The 15080-nt window shown below is 42.9% G+C and overlaps 1 protein-coding gene across 1 annotated transcript in view; it reads left to right on the forward strand.

Annotated features, from left to right (window-relative positions):
• The window catches only part of PRKDC (protein kinase, DNA-activated, catalytic subunit), a 174678-nt gene continuing 159598 nt past the window's right edge, over nucleotides 1–15080 (forward strand). The window contains 7 exon segments of the mRNA XM_075588499.1: nucleotides 1–276; nucleotides 5779–5855; nucleotides 5977–6069; nucleotides 8540–8614; nucleotides 10480–10588; nucleotides 11466–11578; nucleotides 12890–12989. Coding sequence (XP_075444614.1) covers nucleotides 48–276; nucleotides 5779–5855; nucleotides 5977–6069; nucleotides 8540–8614; nucleotides 10480–10588; nucleotides 11466–11578; nucleotides 12890–12989 — 796 coding nt within the window. The 5' untranslated portion in view covers nucleotides 1–47.

Below are 15080 nucleotides of genomic sequence, written 5' to 3' on the forward strand. Positions count from 1 at the left end.
CCCCCTCTCGCCGCGCGGCTTTCTCTTCCTGTCAGTGCGCGTGTGACATGTCCTCGTCCTGTTCGCCCGGCGGCTCCCGGGATGACGATGATCATGGAGGAGGAGGAGGAGACGTGGCGGCCCCCGCTGAATCAGCAGGCGGTGTGCAGGGCAGCCTCCAGCAGCTGCACGACTCCCTGCGGGCCCAGGAGCCCGGGCTGGTGTGTGTGACTGCGCACGGCCTCCTGCGCAGCCTGGGACAGGAGTGTGTGACTACCGTGCAGCGCAGCGAGCTGGGTGTGTGCAATACACGGGCTGCTGATGGGTTTATAAGCAGTCCATATTGGTACAATGTATCTCCATCCCCTGTCCTTTCCTGTTTAAACCCTTCCCTACCAGAGGGGGCAAGCAATATAACAAAATAGTGAATGTGTGTATATATTGTTCTGTTTTGTGTCAAATGTATCAAAGTGTTTCTGTGACACAAATTGTTGGCCAGAAAAAGTTTATGCCACTTCAAACCTGTCAGATTGTTTTGATCAAGATACAAACGTGGAGGGAGACGCAGAGTTTTCTACATCTCGTAATCTCTGTTAGGCTGTGTCCACGGTGCCCGTCGCGTCACGCTTGCCTGTAGCCGGAGTGATACACGGCTTGTAGGATTGCGTGACTGGAGGTTTGCCCTCATTGGTTGAACTGTGCACGTGACCTGCAGTTGCGTGGTAAAATACAATTTGATTACACGTCGCGCGGTCTGTCTGCGCTCATTGCCTTGCGGCATTTTGATCGTCCCTCACACGGTCACGCTTACTATGGACGTGGCCTTTCTCTTCCCTAAGGCCTCGGACTTATGCGCTGACCCGTGCTGAGGCACGCTTATGCTCGGCGCTGAGCCCCTGCAGCTGCAATGAGAGTGGCTTTAGCAGGGGCTCGCTTCCGCAAGCGTGCGGAAGCGTAAGTCTTAGCAAAATGTGACATTTTCGCGCTTGCCGGAGCGCAGGTCCGGTCACGTGAGCGGTTCCCCCAATTAGGGCGAATCAGCTCCGTGACGTCACTGGCCCGCCCCCCCCGACACGGCGCGCAGTCTAGGGCCAGGGAAAGCACTCGCTTTCCCTCAGCCTCCGCGCGCCCCAGCACGCAATCAATAACCATGGACGCAGCCTAAGGCTGAGCTCAGACAGGCTACTACACGTCCACGACTCTGCAGGGCGATGTGTGCTCATCCCCAGCAGACTAAATGACGCGACTTGGAGGCGGGACTTACGTCATCCATGTAATAAAAAGAAAAACAAAGTCTGTGTGTAATGTAATTGGCTGGCGAAATACACATGACGCGGCTGCCGCTTGAAATTACAACTTGAGTTGTCTCCAAGTGCAGCACTGACAACGCTGTACTTCGCCGCGAGGAGTTGTTTCTTTTTGACAACTCCCATTGTCAAACATACAAGAGTTGCGCACGTCGTGTAGCAGCCTGTCTGATCGGGGCCTAACTCATATTGCTACTCAAAATCACAAGGTGGCGCAAAGACCTTGATACACTGATGCAAGATGAAAATGATGCAATTTGTGTCAATTTTGAACCAAATTTGCAATGGTGCATCACTCCCTATGTCTGAGCTGTACACGGTTTCTGGCCCCTCTGGCAAAGAAGGGGTTAAGATGTAGCTGTATAAAATGGAGCTGCACAAATGGCCCGTGTTAGGCTTGTTATATAGTCATCGTTGCTGTGCGTGTGGGCGCCCGGCGTTGCATGGGGCGTGCGCGTTTAGTTGCTCGGGTGCAAGCGGTTAGGGGGCGTGACTCTGACGTCACAGCGTTAGGCTGCGCTGTAATTGGTTCGCGGCGTGGCAGCAGTGTGAAAATACAATTTTATTGTATTTTCCCTGGTTGGCCGTGTGCGTGCGTGCGTCCCAAGTATATAAACGTCTGGCTAACAGTCAATTATAATTGACGCGTGCGCACATTATATTACACGCCTTAGAAGAAGCTTAACAAGTAGTGGTGCTGTGCCTGACAAAAGAACCCATCTCCCCCACAAACTGAATGTAATATTTTTGCTCCTTGGGTAGTAACACACAGCTCTAAGCAATCCTCATTCAGCGGAGATATGAGTGATGTCATCTTTTGGAGACTCTGGACCAGGAGTGGCCAACACCAGCCCTCAAGTGCCACCAACTGGTCAGGTTTTAAGGATATCGCTGCTTCAGCACAGGTAGCTCAGTCAGTCAAACACTGAGCCAGTGATTGAGTCCCCTGTGCTGAAGCAGGGATATCCCCAATACCTGGTTGGTGGGTGGCCCTTGAGGACTGGTGTTGGCAACTCCATGCTCTAGTGTATGGACCTTTGGTGGCTATATGTTTCTTATACTTTCTTGTCCATAGTAGTTGTTTCTAGTCGTGAAGTAGGATATTTTCTTTAAAAATTAAGTTTCTGGTATCAAGTTTTCTGATTTATATCTTGGGCAGTGACAATATTGTTATATATTTAGTATATGTAAATGTTTAGTGTTGACTTGTTGTCTACAAATATTAGAGTAGCTTACACTGGTAGTAATGCATTTTAATGAACCAATATGAGAGGCCACCATAAACGAGAGGTAACTCTCAATGTATTACTTCCTGGTAAAACATTTCATCAATAAATAGATTTAGTTGTACTCAACCATTAAAGATCTCCACAAGACGTGTCAGTGGTGGCTAACACCTGCCTACCTCTCAGACTATTACTCTGAAGAACTCTCACGTTGTTCCACTAAAAGGTATCACCTGTGTTAGAATACATTGTAAAAATAGAAAGCATAATTACGATAACTCTAAACCCGTTTAAACCGGGCACACGTTTGGTTTGGATTATTTATTTGTCCTGCGTTTTACTACTAAGTTGTACATACATTCATGTTGTATACAAATTATGGGGATGATGGATTTCAAGTTAGTTGCACATTATATGCATGCAGTTTCTCAACCATGGTGCAACTCTAAAGTTACAGTGTAACAGTAGGAAACGTTGGGGCCTTTGTGCTAAGATTCTATGGAAACATATTGTTTGTGTCAGTGCTAATAAGTAATGTGCTATGTATGTATGAAACATTCATATGTATGATGCATCATTTGTTTGACACTATTTGTGACACATTCCTTCATGTTGAACACAGGATTATGACAATTTAAATTAAAACAAATGTTTTGTTGATATTTAGTGTTGGTAAATAAAATTTGTTAGTGTAATTTATAATAGCCATATGTACTGTGAAAATAATACATTTTGGTAACCTACATAATAAAACATTAGTGCTGAGTCAAATACATTTTTGGTTGATACATAGCAGTTTAATTCTGGGCTTACACTAAATGTAGCCCTTTCAGTGCGGGAGGCCGTGGCACTTCCGCATCATGTGACTGCTCTTCGCAGTGATCACGTGGCTGCCGTCTCTGTTCTGACCGGATGTGACAGGGTATGTTACGCGATCAGTGCTCATCCCCTAAAAATGAGCAGAGGCCAATGAGATAAAGTGTACGTCATAGGTGCACTTTTATTGATGATGAACACCGTCCATTATTAGGGCACTGGAGGGGTTACCTTGGTGGACGATTTTGACGCACTTTCTACTTTTTTGTGTGTACAGAATTTTTTTTGTGTTTTAATAAATACCATTAACATCTGTACACCAAGCTCAGTTCAGTTCTGGGCACAGAGAATACATTTTGATGCTGATGGTGCTAAGGGAGAGATTTCAAGTTAATAGGAGCACACAAGAGTAATTTAAATAGCATTTTCTGTGCACCAATTATGCGCCCAAAAATCAGTTTGTAGCACTTGGTATATAAGCCCTTACGTCGCGTCAAAACAAATGCATTGCTGCCGTCGCGTGCGCTTATAGTAAGTGCTGAGCAACGGCTTGGTCGCAATCGCTGGAAGTCATCTCAATTTGATTTTTCCAATGACCGCAGCCTGACGTCGCCGGCACTATAAGCGCAGCATAAGTCCGCGATTACCGTGGCCGCGTGCGAAACATGCACTAGTCAATTGCGATGTGGCGGAGGTGTGGCCATGACGTCACGTGAGTGGTTCACCCTCATTTGTTGAAACGCACACGTGACCCAGCCGTCACGCGGCAAAGAGAAATGTCTTTGTCTTGCTGAGAATCGCGCGCTCTTGGGGCGGCATCATGAGGGTACACACATTTGTTCCAGATGCGCGCGGCGTCGCCCGCACGCCGCTACTATAATCGCGGCCTTAGACACAATGAATTATAAAGACTGTAAAAGAATGCACACTTTGTAAATCCTGCATTCTGATTGGATTGCGGGCAATTAATATTTAAACTAAAAACGACCCAAGCGTATGCTTCTGAAGAACTACAGCATCAAAATATAAGTCCCACACTCCCTCCCTTTTTTTATTCCATAACCCAGAGGTGATCACCTCCAGTCCTCAAGCCCCCCCACAGGTCAGGTTTTCACGATATCCCAGCTTCAGCATAAGTGGATCAATCGGAGGCTCAGTCGAAGACAGAGCCTCTGATTGAGCCACTAGTGCTGAAGCTGGGACTGATTGAGCCACCTGTGCTGAAGTAGGGGTATCCTGAATATCTGACCTGTTGGGGGGAGCTTGAGGACAGGAGTTGAGCGGCGCTGCCGTAACCCTCCCCCTCTACCCAATAGAAACAATTCAATAAACGTGGTGTTCATTAAAAAAAAAACCTTTAAAATCACTTTACAGAGCCTAAAATTGATTTTAAGATGACATAAGAAAAAAAAAAGTGTAAGCTACAGAAAATGACATGTTTAACCCTGATATGATCGTGTATTAATCCTTTTGCATCCAGATAGATCTACAAGCACCAGAGGGAATAAACGATTAATCCGTTCTTTTCAGTACTACTGGGGTTTAAGCGGCAATGTGTTCCTTAGTAATGTTTGTTTTGGCTTATCTGGCCGAGAATGGGTTAGGTCAGCATGCAGGTGATTGGCCTGTAGTTCCCGAAGGGTATGGTAGGCTCCTTAGGCCTTGATTATACCAGATGCGGCTGAGCGGGATCCGGTGACGTCACCCTGTGCTGCCGCCGAGCAGCATCTTGATCATACAGGAGAGAGAGGAGGCGTGGTGGTGGTGGATTGGCCATGAGCGGTTTGCCCTCATTGGTTGATCCGCTCACGCAAAGCGGCAGTCGCCTGCCAAAAACAATTTTGACTGCCGCACTGCAGCTCCAGGCGGCGCGCTGGTATGTAAACATTCATCGGATTTCAGCAATTTGATTTCCAACCACCGGCGATTTCTTGCATAATTAGGGCCTTATGCTGGGCTATGCTGCTGTACATTTTACCCCCCACCCCCTCTTTTATTCCCCTTCTTATTTGTATATGGAAAGCATGTAATGATGTATAATTCTACATTCTTACATAAACTAGCAATCATTCGGTGCTCTTGTTATAAATCAGTAAGAATCCTGATTGTGTGCCTGACATAATGGCTGCCTTTCAGTTTTAATCAATCCTTCAGTCACTAAGGTAACATTATCTGTTACAGTTTACTGCTCAAACTGCTGGGAACAGTGGTAACAAAGTATCACAAACAGGAAAGTTGCAAATATCTTGCACTGCTTGAGTTGTGAGCTAAAACCTACTATAGATATCAAAGGATGCTTTGATTAAAGATGGCATGAAGAGTTGAACAAAAACAACAACAGTAATTATTATCTAACACTACAGAACTGTTTATTAAAAAAAACACATAATAATTCAGATGTTTTGATGCTTTAAGATGTCAATACTAAATATGCTATGTCCTGCTTTCAGATTTGAAGACCTCCTTGATATTTTCCAAAGACTTTGGCCTTCCTGTGTTTGTCCACAAAAGTCTCAGCATCGATGAAGTAAGTTGACATCCAGTAACTTCTGCTTTTCTTTGTGCTACCTCCTCTTACGTGCTTATCTTCACATTTTTATCAAATGGCACTGGCGTAAATGTCACTGACTATTGTTTCCTAACTTTAGTTTCGAGATTGCAGGGAAGAAGCACTCAAATTCCTGTTCACTTTCTTGGAAAAAATTGGTCATAATGTGCAGCCGTACGCCTTAAATTTGAAGGTAAGCAGTACAAATTGGCCTTTCCAAAAAATTAAAAAAATCTACCATAATACACCTGATATTTAATATCCAAAGTTTCATCTCAGACCGTGTCAATATATATCTTTTTACTATGTATGTAGTAACTATAAATGCCATGTTTCGGCATTTTATTGTTTTTCCTATACAGTTGTTAGCAACTTCATGGGCCCTGATCCACAGAGGTCCGTTACTGAGTTAACGAGGTGCTAACCTGCATTAACGTCTCGTTAAGATATAACATGTATCTTCAAAGCCCACCAACGTTAAGTTAAGTCTCTGTTTTTTGACCGGAAAGGACATTGTATTAACTGTAACAGACCTAAGGCTGAGGCCCCGCTGCGGTCGGCGGTGGCCGCGTGCACGTGGGCCACCAGCCCCCTACCTCAAGTGTGCTGGTCCCCGCTGCCTCCTTCCGACAGGGCCGACTGCATGCTGTGACGCGTCAGCCTGCCGGAGCTGCAAGCTTCTGGTGATAGAAGCGTTGAGGCATCATGTGGTGCACGAGTCAGCCAATGAGGAGGGAAGGAGGGGAGCTACGGGAGGGAGGCGGCTTGGGAGGGATGTGTGCCTGTGTGTGCAAAGTAGATGGCCCCTATCCCTCTCCCCCTGGACGCACAGCCTCCCGGACCCACAACCCCCCTCCTGCAGACCCACAACCTCTGCTCCTTCACCCACAACCTCCTCCACCCCTTTCTCCGGGCTCAATGGCCACACCCTCTGACCCATTTTGGCCACGCCCTCGCGCCAATAAAGTCGTCCGCAGATCGCGGTGCAGTGACTTGCAAGCAAGCAAGCAAGACGTCCATGCGGACGCGTTCAGCGGGTCCTCAGCCTTAGTGCTAAAGAGCTACAAAAGAGGCTCCCTAACAGTACATCCACAGGAGTCCATTAATCTTAACGCAGGGATCTAACAAGATGCTAGTTCAGATCTACCTAAAGGTAGCATTACCCCCATCAAGACCCTGAAATATGGATTTTGGAGGAATAGGGAAAGGTGTAGATGGGAGTAATGCTACCTTTAGGTAAGACGAGTTTAATTGGAAGCTAACGCAAGGTAGTGCTAAGTTAACATGGCGTTAAGCCTATGCTAATGAGATATTCAATGGCTGTTGATTTTGCATATAATTTGCTTTTTGTTAATTTGTTGAAAAATGTAGCTATAATACACTCACTACGGTACTGTATATGCAATCCCTTGAAAAGACTGGTTGTGAAATTCCTAGATATCTCCCTCTATAGTAAGATATTCCGAGATATATCTCCCTCTATGTGAAGAACAAAAGGTAAGGAACCAGCACTCAAAACAAAATATAGAGCTAGGAACAACTTCACATGCTAATTGTAAATAGTTGGGCTTAACTTGGTGCACAAAAGAACAGGGTCACAAGACTATTTCCCCCCACACATCGCAACATGTTTCGTGACCACTTGGCCCTTCTTTTTTGAGCACCAAATGAAACCCAACTACTTGCATTTAGCTTGTGTGGATTTTTTCTATCTCTATGAAGGTTTGAGTGCTGGTTCCTTACCTTTGATATTGTGTTAGTTACGTCAAGGGAACATTATGGCTGTTACTGGTTCTGCGAACGACCCATTATGAGAGTTAACAATGTTAACTGTGATCCTGTGTGGATCTGACCATAGATGTTTCTGGTGTGATGTGTTGTTGGGACATGATCACTACATTACTATTCAATCCTAGGGAAACCCTGTAATATCTAGGAAATAATGTAAATACTGTATATAATGTTTAAGGGCACAGGACTCAACCAATTGACAGTTTGCTTTACAATTGTCTCAATAATGATATCTGGAATGTCCAGGAGACTGAGAACTTTCAAAATGACGTCCCTACACTACTAGTAGATTAAAAGAAGCAAGTGCTAATATGCTATTAACGTCTACTATTGATATAATATCTGTTACTATTTTTCTTCTTTAACATTATATTGTTATGTGAAAATATAGTTAATCTTTGTTGTTTACTTTCCTTAACAAGCAATTCTTGTGTTGATTTCTACCTGTGGCATGATTGCGTCATTGCTTGATGTAAACGATAATTTAGAAGCCTATTTTACAATAGGCCAAAGAATACACTTGTAGAAATTAAACTGATTTTAGGATGTGAGGAAACAATTAAAAACATTTTATTTTATAGCTAATATTCCTATATGTGTTCTACAAATATCTATCCAGTCATAACAATGTGATGTGTCTTGGTTCTCGTCTGGATATCTCGCTCTTTAATGTACTGAGATGAGGGATATTTCTTAAAGGAATAGCCAACTATTATTGCCTGTATACATTTAATAACATCTATGCATGTATTAACATGCCTTTAAATTAAAATATGTGCATGTAATCTTTCAATTTAGGGTTTTTTGAACGTTCTCCTATTTTTGCAGCTCTGTATATCGTAAACCAACACATGTTTTTTGTTTAACCATAGAACTTATGCATCATTGTTTACACCAAAGAAAAGGCTGCAAAATGTAAAATCCCAGCTTTGGAACTACTGATTAAGGTAAAAACAAAAATTCCCTTACCATTCAAACTTCATTCTTCAGCACTTAAAAAACGAGGTGTGTGGTTTCAGACTGGCGTGTAAAATAGATGTGCACTGCAATTATTATTATTTTTAAGGTACTGTAGTGTGTGCCTGTGTAAACCAAAGAAGCGCAAATGTTTACATGAAAAAGTGATATGGGAATATAAATGAATAATACAACCCCAGTGGACTGCTGCTGCAGTAAAGACTTTCCAAAAAGGTCTTTAAAGGTAATGCGAACAAAGACAGGGAGTGAATCTTCCCGGGGTAATGTGTGGAGATAAACACAGAGAAAATACAAATAGTGCAATAACGTTTAACAATGGTGTCGTCTTAGGGTAACATATACTTAATGCACTCACAAGTGTCACAGGATTTCCAGCATTAATGAGGATAACACTTCTCCATGGGTCTAGGGGTAGATGCAGAAGCTTCCATATTCGCCTCCGGAATAAACGAGAATACATAGTGCAAATCGATTTTACTAATAAAGTTGAAATAATAACAGTTAAAAACTCACAAACAAATGTGGATAATAGGCATGCAGGACACTCTGGAGGGGTCCAAAAGAGATCAGCGAGCTGCTGGAACAGGTCTGCTGGATGTGGATCCTCTCCAGCTGCAGCAACTAGTCTGTGTGAACCCAGGAGCGGAACTGCAGTGTTAGCTGGGCTTGTCCCCCTCTGATGGGTCACATTTAATGCTGCCCTAATGGGGGGACAAGTCCAGCTCCACCATGCAGTGGAGACACCACGGAAAAGACGCAGCGTTCAATATAATATTTTCTGCTTTACCTCTGTGCTGGAATGTGTCCCAACATACTTATAACTTATGCCAAATTATAAGTGGCCTTCTCTCTTTTGCAAAGTAAACATCTTAGCTGCACATCACTATGTTCTGTCTTTAAATTTCATTCACAGAATCATTTTCAATACAAGTCTTGGTGATTCAAAGTGTGATTTACCTGCTCACCCCCCACGAACTACATGAGTGTATTTTGTTACCCAAATGGGATACTTTATTAGCACCATCAGTTGGTCATATATATACCAACTGATGGTGCTAATAAAGTGTATATATATATATATATATATATATATATATATATATATATATATATATATATATATATATATATATATATATATACGGGAAAGGCACTCCAAGGTCAAGGGTGGTGTAATTTAATCTCAACGTTTCTGCCCCCAATGGAGCCATTATCAAGAGCACCACTGCTAATCGCCCCTTTCTTGTCGTTTATTTATATTTTAATTTTAAGATGTCTTTCTTCTTGCCCTTTCCAATATTATTTTTATTTTTTAAGTCTGATACTTAATTTAGGAGAGAGAAGTGTTTCAAATATGAAGTGTCTTGAGGTTAAAATAAAGCTCTTGCTATTAAGATCATGATTTTTTTTTTTTTTTTTTTTTAAAGAGCAGTAAATGCTTAGGAGACAAGATAATAATAAGAATATTGGAGTTAAACTCCTATTGGCTTCTGGGAGTTATTGCTGCTTTAACATCTCTTGATCTGACAGAGACATCTTTTTGCCACTGCTCATGGTAGTCATTGCAACATCTCACATTGGCCGACTTTCTTGGACTGTGGCAAAATGACATCCTCTTATATCTGTAATATTCAGATATCAGATTCAAATCAGCCTGGCAAGCTTCAAATTAGCTTCACTTCAGAGTTGTGGGCCTAGCTAAAGCAATATGTATGAATAGATTACTGTGAGTGAATACACATGGTTTGCTTTAACTCCATCAAATTCATCTGTGATGACGATATGATGGATTTTTTTCAGGCTGTGATTCCTATGTTTTTTCATGTCATTTCAGTTACTTCAGCTTTTGAAGAACTCCTGCACAATTGAAGAATTTAAAGTCGGTGAAATCTTCAATAAGTTTTATGGGGAACTTGCAACAAAAAGTAAAATTTCCGATACAGGTAAAGTGACGTTTTAACCATCATCAAATGACCAAGTGAGTTACATTTCAAATGAGCCTGGAAGAGTAGTTTCATTGGGAAGATGGGGTTTTTCGTTTGGTAGTCATTTGCACCCATTTTGAACGACCTTGACCTTTTGTTTTGGCAGCCTGCCCTCCTTGCTCTTGCTAATGCGCCTCTACGTAATGAACTTTACTGCTGTTTTATTGGTTAACATGAAAGACATGGTTCAGCTCCAGAGACCCCCTGCTTCAATACTATGACCAAAAAAATGCAACCTGGAGTGCTGCTTTAAAGGATCAATTGAAGCTCTCCCATCCGTTGGGCCAATAGGAAGCCATGACGTCATCCGGTTCGGCTTCCTATTGGCCCACGTGACGCGGGAGCTTTAAACGTTAAACCCCAGCTAGCTCAGCCAGAGCGGCTACTGGTATACCCTACGGAGGTAAGTATCTCCGGAAGCAGGGGGTTCCCAGAGCTGAAATTAATGGGATTCAGCTCCGGAGACCCCCTGCTTCAATCCTGTATTAAAAATCTTTTCAAGGGTATGAATTGCTCCTTTAGAAGTAGAATATTTTATTCCCTCTAATGTGTAGTTGCAAACATTTGCATTTGTTTCCTTAGGGAAGAAATTAGCATGAAACACTACAATGTAGCAGGGTTTGCAGCGATCTGTATAGAGTAGATAAATCAGTAGTATTTGTGGAATTTCTGCTTAAAGGGACAGTCTTTCCCAGGACTATGGTAAATTAGAAGTGTAATAAATGTTTGACAATGTAAACATGTAATAAGCTTCATTATGTACACAAGCATTAACACTAACAAGAATACAGTTCTACAGAAAAGATGTTACAAATAAGTCTCTCTTGTTTTGCAGTTCTGGAAAAAATCTATGAGCTTCTGGGTGTTTTGGGAGAGGTGCAACCTAGTGACATGCTTCACAACTCTGAGAAACTCTTCCGTGCTTATCTAGGAGAATTAAAAACACAGGTGCTGCATCACTGACTTTCTAAATAAAATCATGTTCTTTTCTGTTAACGTTGGTTCACAGTGTTGGATAAGATACCAGTGCCACGTTGCCAGCCACTACTTCTTCATTTTCAACATCAACAGTTGAACTTCTAGCAATTAATAGGAATTGGCGATAAACACTAGTATAAGTAGATTGGCACTGAGAAATGGACCAGACTACCAACTACTCTTATTTCCTGCATCGCCACACCTTATCCTGCATGAGACTTTGTACGGGGTTCTCCGCTATAATGTTCTATATTTTCCACTTGTCAAAAAGTGGTCTAAAGATTTCAGTTACACTGTATCCCTTGACATTGTATTATTTTCATAATATACCTACTGTTTTGCTTTGTTTATCAACAAAGTGTTCCTCTAAGCAAAAAAAAGAAAAATGATAACTAGAGAAGAAAGCAAGAAAGTAATGTAATGTGTGATATAGATACATCCTGCATGGAATTGCAGATGTACTGTAGCAAGACGTGCTGTCATTGGTGCTGTGGCTACAGCTCTTGCGGCCCAGGAGAATTAGCTCTGCGGGCTTCCATGCTTCTGAATGGGACTACTTTTGGGCCATTTGCAGGGCGAGAAATACCGATACTCGCCTTCCAGATGAGCTGCACAGAACTCTGCAGCCGTGCCTCCATCTCTCCGTCTAAATCTGTGTCCCCCAGGACTGAAGGTAAGTGATGTTGAGCTGTCTGTAATTCTGTCCCCCGGATGATGTAGATGCCCGAATATGGCTCTACATCATGAGGGGGAGGCTGTATGACGATATTTCGTCATCTACATCAACGGAGCTGAATAGGACGCGCAACACTCCAGCACCCTTGATATAGATGACCAAATATGGTCATACAGCCTCCCCCTCATGATGTAGAGCCATATTCGAGCATCTACATCATCCGGGGGTAAGGAAATACAGACAGCCCAGTATCTCTTACCTTCAGCTCTGTGGGTACGCGGATCCAGACAGAGAGACAGCTGCAGGTGGCTGTTTAGCTCAATTGGAAGGTGAGTACTGGTATTTTTTATCTGCACATGGCCCATTCAAGTGAAGGATTAATGCTGCCTGATCCCACTCAAAAGCATGTACCCCTGCAATGTTAATCCTTCAGGTCGCGCAAAACTTTCTGTCCTTGTGACCGCGGTCAGGCCCCAGTATAAAAAAAATAAAAACATTTGTGGCCACATGGACAGTAAGTCTTGCTAAATCTGTATATCTATATATAAACACAAGACTACTCCAAATTTTTATTTACTACAATTTAATCTCATTCTTTATTTTAGATGACCTCATCAACTAGAGAGCCTAAACTACCAGTGGTAGCTGGGTGTCTGAAGGGATTGGCTGCACTTCTGATTAACTTTACTAAATCTGTGGAAGAAGGTAAAGCTGTAATATTTTATTTAGCAATGCACTTTGTGAGTCTAAATTGTTAATGTATACTTAGTTCCCCATTTCCTTCCTTTTTTGGAGTGTTGTTTTTCTTTAAATGTAAACTTTTGTTGAATCCTCCAATAGTTTTCTATTATAGCATATATAATCAAGCATTCCTAATTCTGCTAACATGGGGAATTGGCGAAGACCCGTTCTGATCACGAGCATTTATGTGCAGTCAGGCACTTAAGACGTTTGCAAACATTTTCTTGCCAACGGCTTCAAATTGTTGACAATAAACAATCTTTGCAGTTTTTGTGCGTTCCTGTGGCATTAGGATTGAAAATGTCACAAGACTAACTTTTGATGAATCTATTTTCCATGTGAAAAACAAGATGCAATGTGGAAGCTGGCTTACAGTATGTAAAGCACATAGCCTATTTTTTCTCTAGTGTGGAAGAAAAGAAACACTACAGCCCAAAAACTGGAAAACATCCCACCAATGCTCCCTTGATGAAAACATTCTCCCAAATAGGCAGTGTGTCTGTGTGTACATACATACACATAGACACACACACGCCGCTGGCACTCCAACAAGACATTTTATTTTCTGGTGCATGAGCATAAACAAACCAAAGTGTTTCCCCCATGGAGAAATCAAGAAACAGCCCTCAAAGATAATGCAAAAAGAAACCTGTATTGAAAATACATAGCACACTCAAATCCAAAGTTTTGGTCCAGAAAGGACCTTCCTCAGGGTAGTGCTGAGGAAGGTCCTTTCTGGACCAAAATGTTGGATTTAAGCGTGGTATGTATTTTCAATACAGAATGCAAAAAGAAACATCTTTGAGTGCTGTTTATTGATTTCTCCATGGGGGAAACACTTTGAGATATATATTTTAAAAATAAATAGACGATACCATTCTCTGGCTTACTAAATGCTTTTATTTGTGCGAGAAATATATATATATATATTGCTTGACAAATCGCCCAAAAATCTACTCGCCATCTAGCCCTGCCCCCACTTAAAAAAATAAAATGGAGTACATTCCTAATAAGAAGTGGGTGGGTGGGTGAGTTGACTGGGTGGATATGTGACAGACCTTGACCGGGTCGGTGACTGACCTTGACTGGGTGGCTGCTGCTGCCTCTGCCCTCCGGAGATCCCTGCACATATGCGCCGGGATCTTCAGATGGAAGATTCTTTTGCGAATGCGCCAAACCCGAGCACCCGATCGCGCCGCCGCAATACCCCGCTATCAAACCAGCACCTCGCCAGCAGTAAAATGTATAGTACATGAGATTCTGCTGGTCCACAGATAATTGGTCTATACTAGTGGTTCCCAACTCCAGTCCTCATGAGCCCCCAACAGGTCAGGTTTTAGAGAGGCAATCCAAGAGCAGTGTTTGATGAAATTTCTTTTGCATCGGATAGGAGCGTCTCTGGAGCTGAACCCCAGTCACTTCAGCTGCTCTGACCACCTGCTTGCAGCTATACTTCCCCCTGCAGTAGGTGCCGGTTCACACTCCGGCTGGGCTAGCTGGGCTCATGTAATAGCCATTCAAAGCTCCCGCGCCCTAGGGGCCAATAGGAATCGGTGACGGCATCCGGTGCGGCCATGACGAGGACCTTTAAACAGAAGAAAGATAATGGCACCCGCTAGGGAAGTCTGTAGAGACTCCCTGCTTCAATCCCATGTAGGGGGGCAAAAAACAGGGCTTGAATTGCTCCTTTAATGAAATCCTGACATCAGCACAGATGGCTCGACCAAAATGACTGAGCTACTGATTGACTCGTGCTGAAGCAGTGATATCCTTAAAACCTGACCTGTTGGGGGTTCATGGGGACTGGTGCTTGGAACCACTCTACTCTAGAATACTCTACAGTATTTGTATTTATTTCATACTCGTTCATATTCTTGTACATTGCTAAAATTGTTCCCATTTTCACAAGTTTGAGAAAATTAACAATGAACAGTTCACAATGTTAGTTTGCTCCAATTTTTTTGGGACCCCCATCTTGGATTTGTATAGCCGCGGAGCGCAAACTGGGGGGGATACTGAGATTTCTTTGGTGGGCGCGGGTGGTTGCAGAGGTCC

The sequence above is a fragment of the Ascaphus truei genome, chromosome 2 (assembly GCF_040206685.1).
Source record: "Ascaphus truei isolate aAscTru1 chromosome 2, aAscTru1.hap1, whole genome shotgun sequence".
In the NCBI taxonomy this organism is placed as follows: Eukaryota; Metazoa; Chordata; class Amphibia; order Anura; family Ascaphidae; genus Ascaphus; species Ascaphus truei.